General features: G+C 27.0%; 1 protein-coding gene across 3 annotated transcripts in view; it reads left to right on the forward strand.

Moving 5' to 3' along the window:
* Positions 1–23,293, forward strand: part of sws (patatin like phospholipase domain containing sws) — a 57,674-nt gene that overhangs the window by 28,584 nt on the left and 5,797 nt on the right. The window contains exons 21-29 of one of the 3 annotated variants that reach the window (XR_015428710.1): positions 237–300; positions 1,847–2,015; positions 3,075–3,257; positions 6,777–6,895; positions 9,221–9,377; positions 11,812–11,875; positions 12,589–12,711; positions 21,535–21,825; positions 22,867–23,015. Coding sequence is in view for 2 of the 3 variants with exons in the window: in XM_087150139.1 (XP_087006265.1) it covers positions 237–300; positions 1,847–2,015; positions 3,075–3,257; positions 6,777–6,895; positions 9,221–9,377; positions 11,812–11,875; positions 12,589–12,711; positions 21,709–21,825; positions 22,867–23,015 (1,145 nt within the window). In the remaining variant the exon portion in view is untranslated. The remainder of the gene's footprint in view (positions 1–236; positions 301–1,846; positions 2,016–3,074; positions 3,258–6,776; positions 6,896–9,220; positions 9,378–11,811; positions 11,876–12,588; positions 12,712–21,534; positions 21,826–22,866; positions 23,016–23,293) is intronic. The other 2 variants (XM_087150139.1, XM_087150138.1) reach the window with 2 other exon arrangements.

The raw sequence follows: 23,293 nt of genomic DNA on the forward strand, positions 1-23,293 counted from the left end.
GTTCTGAATTTTTAGGGAGGTTTGTTTTATTTTTAATTTAATATCTATTTTTTTAAATTTAAAGTTTTTTTTCAAATCTGTCTTTTTTTATTATTAAATAAAGTTGCTGATGTTTTGTGTATCTTTTTTTTTTGATTTTAAAAGTTCAAGAAATAAATTCTAAAAATTCAAAATTTTTTTTCTTTAAGTTGCATTTGCACTGTTTTATTTATTTTAAAATTTAAATTATCTCTTAGGGCCAACAGTAAGACTTACTTCTGACATAGTTATGAAAACATTAGGCCCAACTGCTCTGTTAAGGTTTGTACTTTTTAAAATAAATGAATGCCATTTATATTGATATACTGTTGTTAAAATATTTTTTAAATGAGATGTCTTTAAAAAAAGATTAAATTTATAATTATTGTTTGATTAAGTAATGCTCACAAATTCTGTATTTAAAATTGATTTTATTTTAAGTTACTTTGAAGAACTTATTGGTCATTATGTGATGTTACGGTAGTTTTGAAATAGTTTCTCTGAAATAAAAATTTAAAAATAGGACTTTTTTGAAATTTCAATGTTTGAAATGTATTTTTCCAAATTTCTTAGTCTTAATTTTTTTTATTTAAAATTATATTGTGCAGAAGAATATAAAATTGTCCTACGTGTAAAACAATGATTTTGTAGAGTTTATGCTAAAGTTTTTATTATTATAAAATAAATAATGAAATAGCGAATAATTATTAAAAAATCATTTTGCATAAGAAATAACCTAATTTTATAATTGTGTTGGTGAATAAGCAAGATTTATAATTATGGGTCTTAAAAAACAGAAAGTTCAAGAGATTCTTTAACTTTATCATTCCTTTTTTTATGCTATCAATTTAAAATAAGTCAAAATCTTTGAAAAAATAATTGTGAAAAATATTTTTGTCTATCATTATTTATATCCTATGGATAAAAAGCACATATATACTTTTATCATGAAAAGAAACTTGGTAATTTTTTGCTTAAAATTTAAGATAGTTAAGTATACACAAATTTCTAGTTTTTACACAGCAAACTCATTTTTAACAATAATTTGGTAACTAATACTAATTGAAAAAAATAAAACAAAGCTACTGAAATTCAAAAAGCAAATAGAATGTTGTGCCTAACAAGAAGAAACAATATATAATGCAAGCAATTTGGAGAAAGAATGAGCTGTCCCTTACTGGGAGCTGTGAAAGACACGTGACTAGGTACCGGCCAATGACACATAACTGGATGCATTACTAAAGAAAAGAAAAAATCCGCAATAATTAATGTCTATATTTGAAATTCTGATAAAATATATAACTATTATGAAAGCATAATGCTAACTTTATCGCTAAAGCTCCCAAAAACACACAACAAAATAAAAACAGCAAATCACACAATAACCAGTCAGTATATTCCAGATGAAACACAATTCTAAGAAATGAAATAAACTCTTCAAAAATTTAACAAAGTACAAAACATCATAATCAGCAATAACTTACAAGCTTTATAATTAAGTTTTATAATTATGTACTTAGTTAAATTAGATTGAACTACTTGTTCCATATTTTACAGCAACTACCTTTCATATCCTAATTGTTTGCCTAAATTTTTTTTTTCAGATTCTCAATTGTTTCTGAAATTTGTCTGAAAATTTTTTTCAGAGAATGTAAACTTTTATGCTCAGTTTCATAACTTAAAAACATTGTTTGAAATAATTAGTATATTAAGTTATGACCCTTGAATCATTAAGATTTTATCATCAAAATTTGATCACAAGATGAAAAATCTGATTAGATCAAAAATATATGTTATTCTATGTTCTCATTCATGTTTTTATTTTTAGTGCTAATGAGTATAGACTCTGTAACTGGTTAGGACAACAAGAAGATCAGCACAAAGTAGTTTTGTATCAATGTGATACTTATTTTTCAACATGGACACAAAGATGTATAAGGCAGGCTGACTGTATTCTTATTGTAGCTTTAGCAGATCATGAACCTGAAATTGGTGATGTAAGTTTCCTTATTCTATATTCCAAAGTTTAAAATTAGATGTTGTTCTAAAATAAAAAAAAATAATCTAGTTTTTTCCCTTGAACTTTAAAATTAACTACTAAATAATTCATGAAGTTATAGTTTTGTCGAGTTTTCATACACTATGATAGTATTTTGAAAATTTCCTTTTTTAAAATCCTGGTTATTCTTAGTACATTCAAATATTAGTGAAGATACTTTTTTACAGTTCTTAATTAATTTAACTTGATTTCTAGCATTGATTTCCAGCAGTTAGCCTTAATTAAATATGGGCCTTTAATACTATTTATCAGAGTATAAATCTGCTTTATAAAAATTGTTTCTTTTTGGTCTATAACTTTAAATATTAAATAATGATGTTTAAAGTTGTGTTTCTTCACAGAATTCTTTATGATTTTGTGTTGAAACTACTACAAATAGCTTAATTTTTACAATTGCTGTTTATTTATGCTTATTTTCAGAAAAGATTGAAATTACATACCTATGATTTTAAATAATGAGGTTTCTAAAACATTACAAAAATGAGGTATAATTTTCAAGATCTTCACATTAGGAATATACACGAGGCTTATTAGTTAATTGCTATAAAAAAAAGGATTTAAATTAATTTTTCCATTTTAACTTAAAAACTTTGTTTGTATTTGGGCGAACTATTTTCTTAGTTTATAGCATGCATTTGTTATAAATATTTTATATACATTTTTTTGTATGTATACTTATCTAATCTCAAAACACCTTACAACAAACAAAAGACAATAAACAACAATGAACACATATTGGTATAAAGCTATTAAGCATATTAAAAGATGCTTATTAGCAGTTCTTAAATATAAAAAGTTTCATGAACATTTTCAGCTATTTATTTTTGAGTTTTCTATAGCTTTTTCACCAAAAGCATTAATAAACTTTGCTTCCTTTAATGTTATACAAAGTTCAGATTTTATTAGTTTTAGCCATTTAAAATCAAATTTTTCTTCCTCTTTTTGCAATCAAGCATTTTTTTTTCAAAATTGCTGTAATTATTTTTTTATTTCATAGATGGAAAAAGAATTGGAGCACTTTGCTATCAGGACTCAAAAAGAGCTTGTTTTGTTGCACAGAGATGATAGAATTAAGCCTCGAAATACTGTTATGTGGCTCAATATGAGATCCTGGTGCTCTTCTCATCATCATATAAGGTGTAGCAAGAGGATGTTCTCAAAAAAGTCTTTTGCCAAAACGGTAATGCATTTTTTCCATTAATTGTAACCAATTTTTAGTACAGATTTAAGGAACAATTAGCAACTATTTGATCTCCTTAGCCCTTTCGCCAAATATTCAGCAAAGTATTTTTTGACAGAGTTTTTTTTTAGGAATTAGAATAGATTTAATAAAGAATAAACTAAAATCATATTTTTTTACTATATATTTTTAAAAGTATTTTTCACACATTTTTGTTAGGTTTTAAAACATGTTAATTTATGTTCTAAAAGACAAATGGTAAAGCAAAATTGAATGAATTGAAACTAGATTACTTTATACTGAACTATGAGTTTTGTACTGCAATTTTTATTCAGGTAAGTAAATACCATTGTTTTTTCAACACTTTTTGTTTCAAGGATTGAGAATTTTTTTGTTGTTTTATTTTCCCTTTTTTTATTTTGAAGTATTTAGACAGTGCATTTCTAATATGCTTAATTCTTTTACTGTCACTTTTTTCCTATATGGTAACACAGATAACTGGTAACGCAGAAGGCAGTGATTCTGAACATTAAACTTATATTTCAGAAATTAGAACAATTTTTTTTATTCTCTTTTGCTTTTTTATTAACTTTTCTTTTACCCCCGTTTTTATTATGAGACAACATTTAAGAAGCCTTTCTAATGAATGTTATTGTTTTATGGTCACCTTTTTCTAAAAATACGGCAATGGGAGAAAATGAAATTGATATTTTTTAGGTACATTTTTCGCTTAAAACTTGAGAACAATTTTTGTTTTATTTTCTGTCTAGCTTTTTCTTTTTTAAAAAATATTTTTTGTACTCTTTTTTTATAATTATGAGTTCCTATGAGTTCCTTTTTTCTTCACTTAAAAATATGGTAATTGGAAAGCTGAGATGTTTAGCTTTAAAATTTTCTTTCAAAAATTAAGATTGATTATTATTATTTTTTTGTAATTAACCTCTTTTTATGGGCGTTTGTATGATAGGGTGGCATTTTTGAAAGCATTGCTGATAAACTATATCTTTTTTAACATTTCATGGATGCTTTTTTCCTGGGAACTATTATTCTTAGCATTATAGTTTTGTTTGGAAAATTAAAAAGATATTTTCTTCAATTCCTATTTTTCTTTTTCCCAACTTTACAACGTTTTCCCCCCGTTTAATAGCAGTTATTTGTTTTTTCATTTATCTTAATTATTTCTAATTACCTTAATATCTAATTATCTTTATAATCTTAAATATTTATATTATAGTTTATTTTTCATCCCATACCAACAATATAGCAAAAATTTGATTATTTTTCATAAATTACTGAGCTTATTTCTATGAAAAAATATTAATGATTTTTTAAAGGAAAAATTGCTATTTAGACTTCCAAATATTCGGTATTGGGTAAATTTTTTCTGCTCAATATTTGGTATTTGGCCAAATCACTATTCATTACATCCCTACTTTTAAACTAATGTTAGAGAATATAAACAATGCACTAATTTATTTCAATGTTGCATCAATTATAATTTATTCTATTTTTATGTGTTATGTTTCTCAAATATCTTTAATTAGCTTTTTATTTTTCACTGTCATTTCTTTGTATATTTATGTCCGAGTTAGTTTATATTTCTGTTTTTGTAATTAGTGATCTTAATACTTTGATCCTAGTCCCTTAGAGTTAATCCATGATTCAAATTATTTAGAGGTAATATAACCAACATAGCTATTTTTGCTAAAGTTTTTTTGATAATGGTAATTGAAAAACAAAGTAGAAATATTGAAGTCATTAGCCAATTCTTTAAATTTTATTAAGTGTGTACTCATATAAGGCATAATTTTTTGCATTCTAGCGTATGTTTTTTAAATTCTTTATGTTGTAGTGTAAATAGTTTTAACTTAAATGTTTCAAACCCAGATTAAACATAAAACTGGTTACCACTAGAAAGTATCTTTTGTGGAAAAAATGAAACCTGGTAGATGTGAATCAAAATAATTAATTATCTACAGGGTGGTCCCGAATTCATGGTACAAACTTTAATGGTAGGTACAGGACATTGTAACAATGATTTATTGTATAGGAATGTATAGTCGCAAGTGACGCGGTGAGGCGTAAACAGGAGAAATAATGGCCGAAAGGAAAAACAAAGATTTTATTGAAAGCGTTGTTGACAAGTGTCATGTTTACAGTAAGTGTTCAAAATTGCATCCACCAGAAGTGATACATGCTTGACAGCGTCGGTGGAGTGATTGGCGTACACGTTCAAAGATGCCTGGTATTTCACGCACACCAGCAGCAGCTACAGATATGCGAGCGACGAGATCCTCATCTGAGTCAACTGGAGCCTCATAAACAAGATGCTTTAGATGTCCCCATAAAAAGTAATCAGGGCTCGATAAATCGGGAGATCGGGGTGTCCAAGGGATTGGTCCACCACGCCCAATCCATCGAGCACCAAACGTGGCATTCAGGTAATTCCGTACATCAATGCTGAAGTGTGCTGGCGCCCCATCGTGCTGAAACCACAGGCAGCAATGTGATGTTCACGCGGAGAGGATAATCTGCCGGATTCAATGCTTGTACTTTCTGAAAATGGAAGGGGTGTAAGCGATTTTCGTTTAACACTCTGCATACAGTCTGATGACTCACACCTACGTCACGCGCAACAGTTCTTGTGCTTGACTCGGGTCTATCAGCCACAATGTTCAAGATGCTTTCTTCCAGCCTTGGAGTGCGTACAGCTCTTAATCGACCAGCGTCATGTCTGTTGACGTCGAACAACCTGTTTCACAAAGTTGACGATGTAACAGTTGAAAAATTCTATGATCCGGCATTCGTCGATCAGGATACTCCGCGTGATACATTCGTAACGCAGCTTTGCCGTTACCATTTGCAAGGCCGTACATGTAATGTATGTCTGCTTTTTCTGCATACGTAAAGTCACCCATCGTCTACGGCAGCACAATTGTGAATGGCGCTTTTCTCTACTGCGATGCATCATTTTCAACGGCGGCTAGACATCTACTGCCCTCTACCGGCAATGATACCAACCGATCTCTCCATTTCTCTTTCCTTTTATTTCCCCTGTTTACGCCTCACCGCGTCATTTGCGACTATACATTCCTATACAATAAATCATTGTTACAATGTCCTGTACCTACCATTAAAGTTTGTACCATGAATTCGGGACCACCCTGTATATTCTTTCTGTTCCTTTTGATAATCTGAGATTTTAATTTTTCAAATAATTTCCACATTTTAGGAAAATGAAAATTTTGGTTGTATTAATGCATGCTAACTGAATCTTATTGTTGCGTTTACATCAGTAATTGTAAAACTTTAAAGGAAGCTAATATAATTTAAATCATCTTAACAGTCTGTAAGGATAATTATGTCCTATATTTACTTTTATACAATTTATGTCATATATTTACTCTTATACAATTTATGACAAAACAAATTGTAAAAATAATCAGGTGTCATTTTCATTTTATTTTTAGTAATTTTGTATATTTTGTTAGAAATTAGCTATGTTTAATTATTTTGCAGTGTGAATTGTACAATAAGCAAATGCAAGCTCCTCCTAACATTCATTCTGATTTTGCAAGACTTGCTCGCTTCCTGACAGGTACTTCATTTGGACTTGTGCTTGGTGGTGGTGGTGCAAGGTAAATCAATATACTTGAAAATTGTGACTCATGGTTTTAATTGTTACTTAAAGTTTCATTTGGAGTATTCTCAATATTAATGCACGTGCTTCAATTTTTAAAAGCTTTAAAATTCCTAGGTGAATGAAAAATGCCATTCTATTACTTGAACCAATATTTACTACATATTGCAAATATGACATTTGTACTTTTTCAAATATGGTCAAAAATATAGATTTTTTAAAATTTATAATAGAATCTTCATCAGTGTCTAAACACAGAATCTGTTCAAACCTGCATTCTGTGTTCAGACACTGGTGAAGGTTCTATATTTTGAATAGAAACTATAATAAGTTTGTGTATGGTTAATAAGCTTATAAGTTTGGTATTATTTGTGCTTTTTTCATGTTATTTAGCTTTATTGATCTATAGCACATAGCTCAACCTTCTTCGCTTGGATTATCTTTGTGCAATTCTAATAATCTGTGTTGCTGTGAAAAATGTTTTTTGGAGGATGTATAACCATGTGGTATAAAGTTGTATGTTGAATTTTATTTAGCAGACTATGATGTTTCTGAAACTATATTGTTTCCACATTGTTAAAAGTTTTTAAAATTATTAATAGAGTATATTAAAATTTATTATATTATTATTTATTAGAAGTTATTACTGAATTAGTATTTGTAAATTTTTTTTTTTGATTATTACTTTCTTTTCATCTCTAAGCTGTGCATTGAATGTTAAAGTGTTTTCTCATTAAATATTCATCTTAAATCGAGGAGTATTTCCATTATTTTGTCCAACCCCTGTAGTTAATTAGCATATATTTTCATCAATCAGTCAGCGAAACCAAAAGCGTTGATCGATTGACATTACTTATTAAAATTAAGATTTTGTTTACCCCTATTTTGTCAGAAGCGTGGTGATTCATCAGCAAATGTATGGTATGCCATATATAGGTAATTAGCATATATTTTCATTTTCGAGTAATTTCTAATAGTTAATTTTTAACATTAAGTTATTGGCATCAATGTTATGTAAACTGGACAGTAGGATAAGTACATCTGGGTGTCTGTCTCTTTCTCTCTCTCTTCCTTCATTTTTAAAATAAGCGGCAGTTTTTCCTCCTCGATTGGCATCTGCAAGCAGATGGAATCCTGAATTTCATTATTCCCACCTGTATGACTTAAAGTTGTGGAATTTGTGTCCCCGAGTTGATGATTGCTGAGAGTCAAGCTTGCCTCCTTCTGTCAAGTATCATTCTGATAGAAATTCTGGTGATATACCTTATAGTATTTACAAATAAAGTTTTGGGTTGAAACTTGGATTATTAGAATTTCTTCTAACTGCTAGTCATAGAACTTTTTCTACAACAAACTGTACTTCCTGTGTGTGTCCATAGTAGCCGGTATGCAGCTATGTTTATGTAACTGAACTATTCTTGCATGTATCTGCAGTAAGTAGCTGAGTTGTTTTATACCATATGCTGGTCTGCTAATGCATTTGGGATAATGAACATTGAAATAAATCTTGTTTTTATAAGCTCCTGTTTTCTTCATTCCTGTGTAGTACGTCACAAGCAGAGTGTCCAAATTTTTCTAGCCTATGGGCCACACTAACTGCTCTGCTATGTTCTTAAAGGTCAAAACCTTACCATTGGATGCATTATTAATGGACTCATAGCATTAATTGAGTTAAATTGTTAATTTTTCATGGATTTTAGTCTATTTTTAACATTTCTGAAAACATTTTGATTCTCAGCTAACCACATTGGTGATGCTGCCTGACTGATTTTGGTCCATAGGTGAAAGTTTGAAGATCTCCTTCTAGATCTATTGCCTTTTTTTATAAGCTATAATATATGAACTAGATTTTGTTTGCTATTTCATTAAAAAAATTTTGTGAGTTATATTATAATTTCATTCCTTTGATTTTTTTGACAATTTATTCGTTCATTTATGTGAAATAAATTGTGTTGTATTATTTTTTTTAACAAAACTTAATCAAATATCAGTTTTTATTTTTCAAATATTAATGAGCTTTTTCTCCAAATTTAAACTCACCTTCAACTTGCTAATATATTAGTAAATATTTCAAAGTTTAAGTTTTTATAACCATAATATATCATGTGATTAAGACCATCCAAAGGCTATTTACTTATGGTTGTCAATGGTATTACGGATCATCCTGCTTAAGAAACATTTCATTTAGAGTGTTTAAACTTTATTTCCTATCAATATACTCAGCTTTGTTTGACGAAAGTTGATTAAGAACTTTATGCTCATAAATTGATCAAAATTTAATTTATTCTTCATTGAATTTTTTAAACAATGTTATCCATTGCAGAGGTGCTGCTCATGTCGGAACTATTAAAGCTCTTCGAGAGGCTGGTATACCGATTGATATGGTGGGTGGAGTGAGTATTGGAGCATTCATGGGAGCTTTATGGTGTCAAGAAAATGACATCACCATTATGACACAAAAAGCAAGAGAATGGTCTCAAGTAATTCAGTTTTTTATAAGTATATATATTAGTAAAAGCCAGTACATATCTAACTATGATAAATAATTCAGCATATTTCATGCATTTGTGTATTAATATTTATCAGCTATATATAATATTTAACTGTTAAATATTTTATAGAACTACTGAAAAGTGATAAGACTTTTTTAAAAATATGAAACGCACCTTTTTTTGCTAGTTCATTATGGCTTTTGAGAATTTGGTACTTGCACCTGAATAAAAAAAAGATTACAAATACTCACACATGTGACCTATGACGTCAGTGCCAACTAATCTTTAGCAGCAAAAGGGTGTATTAAAGTTAAAGATCCCACAGCATAACTCAATGTATCGCAAGAAATCTAAAAATAGAATTCTTAAAATGCCAATGCCTAAAAAATAGAACAGTTAATTTTAAAATAATATTTTAATTTCAAAATGTTAAAATAAAATTCTGAACTTGATGTCAAACAGGCGGTTTTATTATTGTTTTAAAATTTCGTAAATGTTCCAGTCGTCTTTTAAAAATAGGATTTCCGTTTATATAGTATAACAAGAGAAAGAAAAATTAACAAATTATACCAAATTTCTAAAATTCATGAAAAATAAATAATTATGAAAATGGAAGCAAACTAAAATAAAAAATATTAACAGGACTTTATTTGCTCATTAAATAACTCAAAATCCATGTTCAGTTATTGGTACATTAGCTTGCAAATCGTTAATCCAATGTAATTACATAACGAAAGTCATTTTTTTATTTTTATTAAGAGTGTAGTTTGAGTGTGGGGGTAGGTAATATCAACTGTCATTAATTCAGACTGTCAGGTTTTAATAATAAAAATGCACTGTCAGATTTTAATATGTAGTATTTTTAAGAATATTCAAGTAAGATATAGAGACTCTGTGTCACAATAAAAAATATTTGTTAATGAGACAGACTCTGAAATCAATCATTTTACAAACCTCTCCCTATTTATCTCCTTCAACTACTTCACTCCTCTAATTAAGCAACATATATGACCAATTTTATGAACATAAAACAAACTGTAAACCATCATAAAATTGAAATTTAATAACCTTAAAAATTTAACACTTATCTGAATCCGTACACATTTTAAAGTAATATTTTGTTATGCATCTTTTAAAAGGGAATTGTTAACAGAGATTATTTTACTTTGATCACATACATAAATGTACCACAAATAGACTTTTTTTAAATTTTAGTTTTCTCTGTAGTTTTTTGTAAAATTTGAAATTAGTTAACTTTCGAGTTTTTTTAATATCACAAGATTGGTTACTGAAAAGTAATATGCGGTATTATATTTTACGATAAATATTTTAGCCAAATTTTCTGTTCCCAAAATTGTTAGAAAATTAGTTGTTGTTGTTGTTGCTTATCCCCTTGGTCTTGAGCCATAGAACGAGTCCAGAAGATCATGTCGCATCAGCAAGTCATAGACAGTCTCTCCATCACTCATCTGTTGCCTCACAGAGGCACCAATGCAATATAAAAGATGAGATGGAGAAGCGATGGCCGAGCAATGACAATAGGCATACGTCTTTTCTTTCGCTCTGAAGGTCAAACACTTTATATGGCTGGTCCTAAGTCTTGACAAAGCTGTTTGAGCAAATCTAGGACAAGTGCACTGCAGGGATATTCCGGGGCATTTGGCAGCATAACAATCATGATCTGGTGGGTGCTTCCACGCTGAATTTACCATAGCTAACTTCAGGGAGTGAGCCTCAGACACTAGTAGTTTAGAGGAAGGGGAGTAAGAAAATTAGTGTTATCATGTAAGAATGGATTAAGTTTTTATAAATATGAACTAATATTAGGCTTAATAAATTGGACTTTTACAAAAATGAATTATTGTTTTTGAAAATATTAATGTAATATTGTTACACATGAATACTTGTATAAATAATTGTTTTCATGGTTAATTTTTTAATAAAAAATTATAGGTAGGTTTAAAATTTTTTTAAGGAAAATTGTTGAAAGCCAAATTGTTTCTTCTTTTACTATTATATTGAATAGCCAATCCTTTAAGTGATGCAAAAGCCTAACCATTAAAATGATGATCGCAAATAAAATTTTATTTTTTAAAATAATTTACTGGGTCGCAAAAGTTATGCGCATATGATTTTTTTACCACTTCTGTTTTATGCAGTGCATTATTTTGATTTATTCACGCTTTTTTTTTTAAAAAAAAGAGAAAGCATTATGAATTTTATTAATTTTAATACTGCTTGAACTGAAATTGTTGTCTCTGGATTTTATGTTAGGAAGCATTTTTATTTTTAATATTTTTAATCTAACATAAAATAATAAAATCTGCTTTTTTAATTCTAAAAAATTTCATCATTTTATTGTTTTACCTCATTTTTAAATGATTTTATTTCTTGTTTAATGTTGAAATGATTCTAATTCTAGAAAATGAATTCTTTTTGGCGACAAGTGTTAGATCTGACTTATCCTGCAACAGCTATGTTTACAGGTTTGCATTCTTTTTAATCAATCTTAATTACTTAGTAGTATAGTCGTTTAGTGATTCCAAAGTTATAAATTAATATATTGTTCGTATCTATTTTCTGAAACTTTTATAAGATTAATTGAAAAACAAATTTTTAATCATAAGATTTTTTTTTTTAAAAGCTATTTTTATTTAATTTTTTTGCGAATGAATCACATGGTGGTAAAGATGAGTCAGCTAAAAGCTAATTTTGTCATAAACTAATCTTGAGAGACTAGCTAACTCTACGGAATTCACGGATTGCAATAATTAAAATATTTAAAGTTTTTTTTTTAAGAAACTGATTTATTTCTGTATTTTTATTGCAACTACAAAAATTAAGCTTTAATATTTTAGTTCCATGATAATATTATGTTTATCAATACATAATTATTATTTATTTATTAAGTCTATAGGTTTTTGAGCTAAATAGGTTAATATTTGAGTTTTTAAAAAAATTATATGATAATATTTTTAAGATGTTCTGTCATTACTATTTAGATTATATCACTTGTTGAAAATAAATATTTAATATATTTTGCTTCATAAAACTAATGGTAGTAAATAATTATAGAATCAATAATCATTAGTTTGTTAATTTTTAAATGTAATGAATTTTGCAGTTATTTTCATACTTCTTATGTTATTTTTTAATGTAACAAACTCACTGTAGAAATTTGAAATTTTTTTTTGTATAGGTGCATGGTTTAATAAAACTATACATTCAGTGTTTGGGGAGCGGCAGATTGAAGACCTGTGGTTACCCTATTTCACTGTAACTACAGATATAACTGATAGCTCAATGCGAGTTCATACTCATGGTGAGTTATAGTTTTTTTTATTGTAAAATGGTTAAAGATTTTTTTTTTGTTATTGTGAGTGTGGTGTTCAATGCCTGGCATGTAATTTTGAAATTTTGGTGGCAATGGGCTTTGTGTAATGTTGATATTCTATCAGTTCCTATCTATTTACTTAAAACAAGAATTTACAGAGATGAAATCATGTTATTGAAAGTTAAATAAAGAATATGTTAAAGATAGTTATTTTATCTTACTTTTCTTGCCATTTTTAAGATAAAGAACTTCTCTTGATTAAGTTTAAATTTTGTTTTTGTCTATTATTATATTTACATAAATCAGGCTCATACTCCGTAATTGTGGGAATCAAAGATTAAAATCATCATCTTTTTAATTTTATTTAGTATAAATTTGTCCATTTAAAATTGAAAAAAATTTTTTTTTGTAAATTTGTCTGAACCTATTACGGTTTTTTAAAAGAAATTTTTTCTTACCTATTAGTGCCAAATTTTCTGGTTATACATTCCTCCCATAGTAATTATTTTTGAAAGATTTTAATGGTTGGATTTATTTACTAGTACGCTTAAAATAATTATAATTTTTTTAAATTAATCTAATTACCAGTTAAAGCTTTTTTGCCTTTAATTAATTTTGAAAACCTAAATATTAGGGCCAAATTTAATAGTGTAATATTTTTGATCAATGCAGGACTGGTGACTGGTGATTTATAGTTTATGTTAATGTTTTAATGTTCTGTGATTTTTGACATCTGGAAACTTCTGCAATTAATGTGAAGAAACATTCTAAACAATATACTAGTAATTATAATAAAAACAGTATTTAAATATGTTTTAGTGCATAGATGTATTCTATGTCCTTATATTTTATAAAAATAGTTAATTCACCTTTAAATCTTGTTTCAATTTCCAGTTTTTTTTAAATATTTAATTGCACTGTTTGTTTGCATTTCTCTCATATATATGAAAAAAAGTTTTCAACATTTTATGCACATGTAGATTTCCTCATAATTAATAAAAATTGTTTATTCCCCTTTATCTAACTATAATTACCTTGTTTGCTTTTTACTCTTGTAAAAGAAACTACAAGCATTTTATACACATGCACTCTTTTTGTAGATCTTATTTTATTTCTTTCCTTTGCCTACCCTCCCTTTTTCCTATATCATCATTATAATATAAATTACCTCACTTACCTAATCATATCTGTAGTTTTGAAGCATTCTTTAGTTATTGTGTGTTTGTTTTCATATTCTTTGCATTCAACCTTTACTCACCTCTTTGGCTAGAAATTAAAAATTCTTCAACAAAAAATGTGATGCAGTTATAATAGATTGTATTCATTTTATGAGATTTTACTGTTTCACAATTTGTAAGGTACTGTTGAACCTCTATTTAGAGATGAGATAACATTTATAACAACTATTGTTTCTTTATTAAAATATTTTTGGTAACATTTCAGGCAAATCTAATTGAGAAAAATTGCTTTCTTTTAATGAGAGATCAAACATGATTAAAGGCTAAAATTTCTTTATTTAGCAATAAAGTTTTCTCAAATTAATATTGTCTTATCATTTACATTGAAGTTAAAGGTTGACATGATAAGAGTGAGAATTAAATTCTAAAAAGTTTAAATATTTTCAAGAAAACTACGTTTTTTTAAAAAAATAAAAAAAAAAAAATTAATTTAGACTTTTAAATGCTTACAAATAAATACTTATTATAAAATATTGTATGTTATGAGTTTTTTTTTAATATTTTGAAATTGTTTTTTAATTGAATAGCTGAAATTGAAAAGTTGTCGCACAACATCTATAAAAAAAATTTCTTTTGTAAATAATAAGACAACTGGAATTATATCACGTCATGTTAATGTCAGACTGTTTTCTAGATTTTAAATTCACCTTTATTTAGGTCCATTATAATTTTTTTTATGTTTTAAAATTAATTTTTTCCCCTCAAATCTCAATTACAAATACTTAATTTTATAACAAAACATTTCTGCTTTTGGCTAAAATGAAAATAATATGCATTCATAAAATTATTTTAAAAAGATGCATTTATAAAGAAGATCATTAAAAGATTTCCTGTAATTTGTGTTCAAATGGTAGTGGTTTCTAATGAGAGGTTCAACTGAAACTATAAGAGACACCCAAAGGAAAATAGAACATTAGTGGTTACATCAGAGAAACTCTAGCAAAAGCAGCACAACCATTCTGGGTTATAAATGATGAGAGGAGGTATGAATCACAGATTGCATGTAACTGATTAGCTAGTTTTCATGAAAGCATTTAAAGTGAATGTAAAGTTATACTGACCCAGGCATCCAGAACAGGAGAGCACTACAGTAATATGAATTTTAGTGCCTGAAGATCACCTTAAGAAATTATTGTTTAAAAGGTGGCTGTTTGTAGAGAACACAGTCCAAGATAAGAGGCTGTGTGAACATTGAACACATGATGTAAAAGTTTTTGTGAAGGGAGGACAGCAAGCAAACACTGTGATCTCCAATAAATACATAGTTGTTATTGGAAAATGATACAAGGTAATAGAAAAATTATGACTTTTAACTTTTGTGAAACACTTGTTTGAGAAATGGAGCAGTGTGATCACCTTTTTCTACTAAAACCCATTCCCTAAACCTTGTTCTGTTCTAAATGCATCCATCCATTGAATGTCTTTGCATTCAGTTTAATTGCTTTTATATGGAATAGTTAATCAGGTGAACACAATCTATGATGTCACTCCTACTTTCCTTTATGACCTTGCATGGGGCATTGTTATCACTACTGTATCTTTGAAATTATCGCTCATGTTCATTTTTCATTTGAGCAAACCTTGTATTTTAAATTTTTTTAATAGTATTGAAGTTAAATATAATTTTTAAGAACATTTTTATCAAATTTTATTGGTATTCAAGAGAGAAATAGGTTTTTTTTATCGCTGGCTGAAGATTTCCTCCTGTTTTTATGCTCATGTTTAGTTCTTATAATCCTCATTCTGTTACATTAATATTTATGTTCTATTATTTTTTTAGAAATAAATTATCCAATCCAATTTGTTTGTCAAAATATCCAATTTGTTTGCAGTTTAATCTGTTCTGATTTAAAGTGCAAATATTTTAATGTTCCTTCATGTATAAAAACAATTTCTATAAATCCATTCCAATTTTTGATCCATGTAAGCAACAATTTTTCTTAAAAATAATTATTGTTTTAAAAATTCTTACTTTTTGATTCGTTTGAAAGTTCTGAATCAGATCATTTTATTTATATGCATTTGTTTTTATTGTTTTATTACCTTTCCCAGTAATAGTAATATTATAGGTTTAAGATATATTGTTGTAATGCCAACCTTGGGAGATTTTTATAGTTTCCTTTTTATCATAAAAAGTTTTGTTTTATTTAAATATAAAATTCTGATAGTTGACATAAAATTTCTTTTGTATTCTAAGGTTTTTTTTAAAAAAATATTTATAGGTCTCTAGAAGTGAATTCTGTATATCCATTGTGCTGATCATTAATTTAATGAACTCAAAAATAAATGTATAAAAGATCCTCTTTCAAGAATTTATTTTAAAAATATCTTGATTCAAAAACACTTATTACAGGGTGGACCCAAAATGGGGAAAAATCTATAAATGAAGTTAAATGCCCAAAAATTTGGGGAGAATTTTGAGTTTAAGATATCAAAAAATCTGAAATTTTTTCCAAAAATTTTTTTTTTCAATATTTTATACAATATAAAATTTTTCTTTCAATTTAATCTTGGAAATAATTTTTTCTTTTAATTTTAATGACAAGTATAAGAGTTATGTTATGTAATGTATAAGAACTAGGCATAAGTGAAAAATTAATAATAAAATGTATGTCCCTGACTATAAAAATCAATAAAATTCAATAAAAATCAACCTGAAAGAAAAAAATCAGGGGGAAGAGTTAAGGAATTTTTTTTATTGAGTGCTTTGTGATCACCCTGTATTTCTCTTTCTTGTTCAAGGATTATTGTGCTTTTGCTTAAAATTTTTTCTCTAATTGTGGAAACAATAATACTGTCACAAAGCTTTTCATTTAATATTGGGTAATTCTTTACTCTATTTTTGGGAGGGATTTAAATCTTATCATTTTATAAATGTGAGTGACATAAAATTTTAAGTTACTATTTTGAAAAGTTTATCTGTTGTGTTTAATATGTGATAATTTTTATTTCATCATTGTTATCGTTAATTATCTTGTCCCTCGTTTCTTGTACGTATGATGGCAAATAGAATATCTTCCTTTTGATTCATTTTATGTTAGATTCTTCCAATTTATCTGTATGAGTCTCATTTTTACCAATATTTTGATACCTATTACTCTTAATGAAAATATGGATGCAATAATGTTTTAAAAAATGTTGTTCCAAATTGTTGAGTCGATGGTGTTTTTAATTCATTTGGAAATCAGATTTACACTTGGGGCTCTTCTTGTGACTCACATTTTTGTTTTTATTTTGAAGTAAATACAAATATAGGGAGTGAAATAGATAAATGAAATAATCCTGAGGATGTCATCGTCCCAAAACTTCTCTAGCATCAGTAAAGTGATATTTAAGTGCCACCATGTACAGTGTGCAAAAAAGCCCACCTTAAATAACTTTGAATCTAATATTCAGATTTTCACATGCTAAGACCCAATCTTAATGGTTTTGAGGGAGTGACCTCAAGTATGCTAATTAATTTGTGCAGTCAATATTTGAAGTTACAAAATCAGGTTAAAAAACGTACTTTCTCTCAATAAACATACCTTTTATTCGAAGGATTTGATTTTTGGACCCCAAAATATAGAGAGTAGCTCTAATCTGGGAAATATGGTGTCAATAATTTAGTCAGGAGAGCTTCCTTAAGTTTGGACCCCTTAATGTTAATTTTTCTTTTTGTGTATTTTGCCACGTCATGAGAACTTTGTTAGTGAATTGACAAATTTTTACCCATAATCATAGAATTTGTCTGTTGAAAAATGATTCTATGTAAAAAATCATTTTTAATAATAATTTATTTAACAATTATTAATTTAATATTATTTTATTTAACAATCTTCAAAAAAATTTTGAATTGTAAGTTTAAGAAGTCCTTAATATATGATGAAATACACAAAAAGTGAAATTAACAATAAGAGGTTCAAACTTGGGACTTCTGTCCTGACCAAACTGTTGGGATTATATTTCCTTGATTGTGGTTACTCCCTATATTTTGAGTGTCAGGAATCTTAATTTGTTGTAAAAAAAGGTATGTTTATTCAGATAAAGTACGTTTTTGTGTATGATTTCGTAAAATTAAATATTGTCGGCATTAATTAATTAGCATATTTGAGGTCATCCTTTGAACCATTATGAGAGTCATAGCATGTGAAGATCCAATTATTAGAACATAAGTTTCCCGGGCGTTTTTTTCTTCTTTTTTTGCATACTGCATTCAATGTATCTATCGAAGTACAGAATAAACACTCAGGGTTAGTAAAGTTTCTAACACGATGGAGATGCTTTTCCTGGCAGTTATGACCCATCAGAAGGTAGAAATGTAGGACAATTTGCCACTGTAGGCTGCTGGGAATTATTTAGAGATTTTTAACTCTCTAATGATTTTACTTTATTCTGAATTAATAATTAATAATTTTTATGCATCAATTGCTTGATACGATGCTCTATAGAATGGAATGAAAATATGCAAAATCTCGTTGGAAGTAGCATTGATGTCCTTTTTGCAAGACCGTCTTGCTTGTTCCTGAAAATACCTCAGCAGCTTGCCAATTATCGATTTTACTCTTGCAGGTATTGCAGACATGTTTGTGACTCATGTAGAAGGAAGGAATTGAAATAGTTTGTGAATCTAAATATAGAAACATGCGGAGATTTTTGATCAAGCTGAAATATTTTTGTGCAGGGTATTGATATAGCAATATTTTGTTAAGTGTATATATATATATATATATATATATATATATATATATATATATATATATATATATATATATATATATATATATGTCAATATATATATATATATGTCAATATATATATATATATATATATATATATATATATATGTCAATATATATACGTATATATATATATATATATATATATATATATATATATATATATATATATGTCAATATATATATATATACGTCATATATATATATATACGATACATATATATATATATATACGTATATATATATATATATATTAAGATACGTCATCTAAGTGTATAATTTTGAGTTAAGTATGTGCTCTTACTATATTTTGAATTAAGCAGCATAGTTGATTTCCTCTTAACCAACTTCCAACTTTATTTTAACAAACTTGCAAGGTATATTTGTTTTTGCATATATATGTTTTTTTTCACTATTTTGTTAAATTTCATTTCTAAAGGAAAATAACTATAATTTTTTTTTCTCTTCCTCAAATATTAAGTTAATAGTTAACTTTTTTTGAAACTCTTTAAAAATATTTTGGATGATAATTTTTTTTTTATTGTCTAAAAATTTTAATATCGTTTTGTTTGTTATTTTCTTTTCATTCTATTAAAGTTTTTGCATTTAAACACAAAGAGATATTTAGCTAAATTTTAGATGTATTTTTAAGGTCTACCAATTCTCTCTTATATAATAGTCTGCTTTGTATTGAAATTAAATGTATTTTTTTTCTATTTAATTGAATTTTTTGACTGTGACCCAAACAATTGGCCCGATTTGACCTGATTTGAAACAATTGACCCGTTAAAAACTTGGGTATTTATTTCATTGGATTGATTATTTTTTTCATTTTTTAAAAATTAGTGTATTTTCAGTAAACACAAATACAACAGTTTCTATTTTAATAATAAATTAAAATTTATTTGAAGATACTAAACATTGATATTAGATGTCATATAAGAATGGTAATAATGGAATATAATCTTCATATTATAACATACCTTAAAATTATTATAATAAATCATAATAAATTAAACTAAAGAATAATGTAAGATTTTTCTAGGCAAAAGAGTGTGCATCTATTGAGGTATTAACTGTAATTTATATTTAATATGATAATAAAAGTATTGCTTTTCTAACAATTGTTTATGTTTTTCTAAAATTGTACATTTACATAACAAACTGTATTTAAAAAAAAAATAGTTTTTCTTAAATAATTTTGCTTTTTTAAAATTCTGATTATTAATTTTAACATTTCTTGTATCTAAGCTTGTGCATAGTTATTCAAGTAAAATATAAGTTTGTTCCTAACTATAACATTAATTGTTTTTCAAGAAAACTTTTTGTATTTTATCATTTAGACATTATCAACTACACATTATCAAAATTGAATATTAAAAATATATGTATTGTAAGTCTATTTCCTTTTAATAGAAATTTTTGTTTTTAAAAAAGTTACTTTATAAATTCACAAATGTCTTTAATTTCATTATAGTATAATACTAAATTCCTAGACATATTTTTTCTAAAATAGCATGAACATAGTTGAAATTCTGATTTTCACATCAGAATATTTGAGTATATGCAAGTAAGCTTACTTTTATGCATGTTTTCATTTTACATAAAAGCAATAGACATTTCATTTTTATTGTATTTATTCGTTTCTTTTAATATTTGTTAATCTCTTCAATTTAGTTTTGTTCATAGTTTTTTTTGAGCTGATTTAAAAATATAAAAAGTAGTTATTGTGGTTTTGAGAGAATCAATTGTTGCTACTAAATTTCATCTTTTTGGGTGTATTTAGTTCTTTTATGCTAAATATTATTCATTTCAATTGTTTTCTTGATTCCAAACTTTTTTTAAATACTCAATTCTTGCTATTTCTTACTATTGCATGGAGCTTTTGTTAATCCTTTTGTTCTCATGGTTGATTTGTCCTGTTTTTTTTATACTCTCTTTCTCTCTCTTCTTCAATTTATTCATTTGTTGCTATGAAACAATGAAATGTAATTTGAAGTGACTTTTTTAATACAGTCAAACTTGGTTATAGCGAGAACATAAAGACTGAGGTAACTTGCTTGTTTAATCGTGGTGTTCGTTATGCGTAAGTGAGTCAAAATCAATAAATAAAAACGGCGAATAAATGAATAAAAAAATGGCTAAAAATAGCAATTTTTGGATGCCTAAAAATAGTAATTTTTATTTCTTTTTGTATGTTGAAGTGAAAAAATTGGTTATTAAATAGGTTGGTTTTAACCTAATCAGCATTGTTAGACTTACATGTGATTTTCTTATAATCAAAGATACGTGTCCACGTAAAAAACAAAGTGCAGATTTAACACTTGATTTTTATCAAAAATGGAACAGGTATTCTATGGTTTGCGTGGCAACATCTTTTGTTAGTCATTGCAGTGACTACGATTTCTTATGCATCTGTTGCTTAGCTATAGCTTCAAGGCTTAACTGATTATGTAATTTATAGCTCAGCAGACCAAACATTCTTACTGTTTATTACTTATCTACCTAAAATGTTTGAAAAATTTGAACTAAATAAGGCTTTTAAACTCTTTCAAAATTAATAAATAATGATCAACAGTCGGGTGCTCTTTTTTTCATCTATTTTAATAAAATAATTTTTAAATAGTTTATAAAATTTTTTCTTTAAATTAAATTTATGCTCGTGGTAGCAACCAAGATTTCCTTTACCTTTAAACTAATCTTTTTTAAAAAATATTTTTGTATAACAGCCCAATTTTCATTGAATCAGCTCTCGCAATAAACGAGTTTGACTGTATTTATAATTTAAAAAAAAAACTTATTAAATGTTTAGTGATCTTCAGCCAGTGATGTTTAGCGCTTTCTGTGATTTACAGGGTCACTATGGCGCTACATTAGATCAAGTATGTCTCTCTCTGGTTATATGCCTCCAATGTGTGATCCCCTCGATGGGCACTTACTCCTTGATGGAGGATATGTCAATAATCTTCCAGGTTAGTGTTGCTTAGTTTTGATATCAATGTGATTTTTTTGAACTTATGTATAAACAGGCTGTCTATGGCGTTACGTTCGGGCCAGTATGTCTGTCACTATGCTGATACCACCGCTTTGTGATCCTAAAGATGGCAATCTTCTTGTTGATGGCTGCTATCTGAACAATTTGCCAGGTATTTATTAGTTTCTTATGGAATTGTTTTGAGTCCTACTGTGTACTCAAAGTAAACTGAATCTTGGGTACCAAAAATGCATCTCATGAAAGATGAAAAATACAGAGACATTTTATAGTGACAGATTATACTGACATCAACATTTTTGTTAGCATTTTGAAGCATAAATTAAGCATTTCATTAATGATATATTAATTAATATTTCGTATACGTTTTTTAAAATGTAATTTTTAAATTGCTTCTTATATTTAATTTGCTAATTCCATTCACTAAATTTTAAACCTGGTTTCATTATTATCAGTAAATTAAAATATTTTGTTTCATTTTTTCAAGTTTAATTATCTTTTTTTCTTTCTTTTTTTGCAATTATTTTGTGAATTTGCAGTTAAGATTGAAGAAATAATTATTTGTGAGCAATGTAATAGGCAAAACGAAGTAAAACAGCTCACTTCTATGAGAATTCTTGAAGTACTGATTACATTTTATTTGTTGCTTTTATTTGTTAAGTTTGTGATTTTTTAAGTCTTTTCTGCAAGAGCTAAGAAAGTTGATCAACTTAAAAGTCTTTTTTAAAAATAAAAGTTGTTACTCCTTTTCTTTAAGATAGTGCATAAACTCTATGACTAAATACTGAAATATTATATGTATAATATTTCAGTATTTAGTCATTGTGTTTATAAATTGATTTTATAAAAAATTAAAAATATTAGTAAAGTGTAGTAGTATCTTAGCAATAGAGCTTTATACTGTTCAATAATGTATACAATTTTTTTTAAAAAAAATATCCATTTCGATGAATAAAAATAAAATTATAATTTAATGTAAAATTATTTTTTTGTTTTTTTTTAATTTCTGTATATATATTTTATGATGGAAAAAACTTGTTAGGACTTTTTTGGAATGCTCTCGGCTCTAGAAGAAGATATGTATTGATAAGATTTTTGTTAATCATTTATTCCCAAAAATCATAATGCATTTCATTTCATGTTAAAAATTAATAGGAAGGATTTTTATCATTAATTTTTTGTTAATCTTTTTAAGCTGATGTCATGAGAGACATGGGAGCTGAAACAATAATTGCCATTGATGTTGGAAGCCAGGATGAAATAGATCTTACAAATTATGGTGATACTTTAAGCGGATGGTGGTTACTTTGGAAAAAATGGAATCCATGGGCCACGCCTGTTAAAGTGAGATTTTTTTCACTTGTAATTTTAAAATAAAAATAATATGTAAGTCTTATAAGGAAAGACTGAGGAAATGCACTTTATCATGTATACTAGTTAAAATTGATCTAATTTACACTTTTTTATACGCATAGTTTAAATTGGATGCAGTTTATCATAGATAGTTTTAATAAATTACCTTTATTTCATCCACAAATTTAATGATAGTCTTGATTTTTAAATTTTATGCAGTTTTTAAGTATCATAATCATGTTTAAGTTTTTAATTTATAATTTCATTAA

The sequence above is a fragment of the Parasteatoda tepidariorum genome, chromosome 8, assembly GCF_982258835.1.
Source record: "Parasteatoda tepidariorum strain Cologne lab strain chromosome 8, Ptep-v5.0, whole genome shotgun sequence".
Taxonomy (NCBI): Eukaryota; Metazoa; Arthropoda; class Arachnida; order Araneae; family Theridiidae; genus Parasteatoda; species Parasteatoda tepidariorum.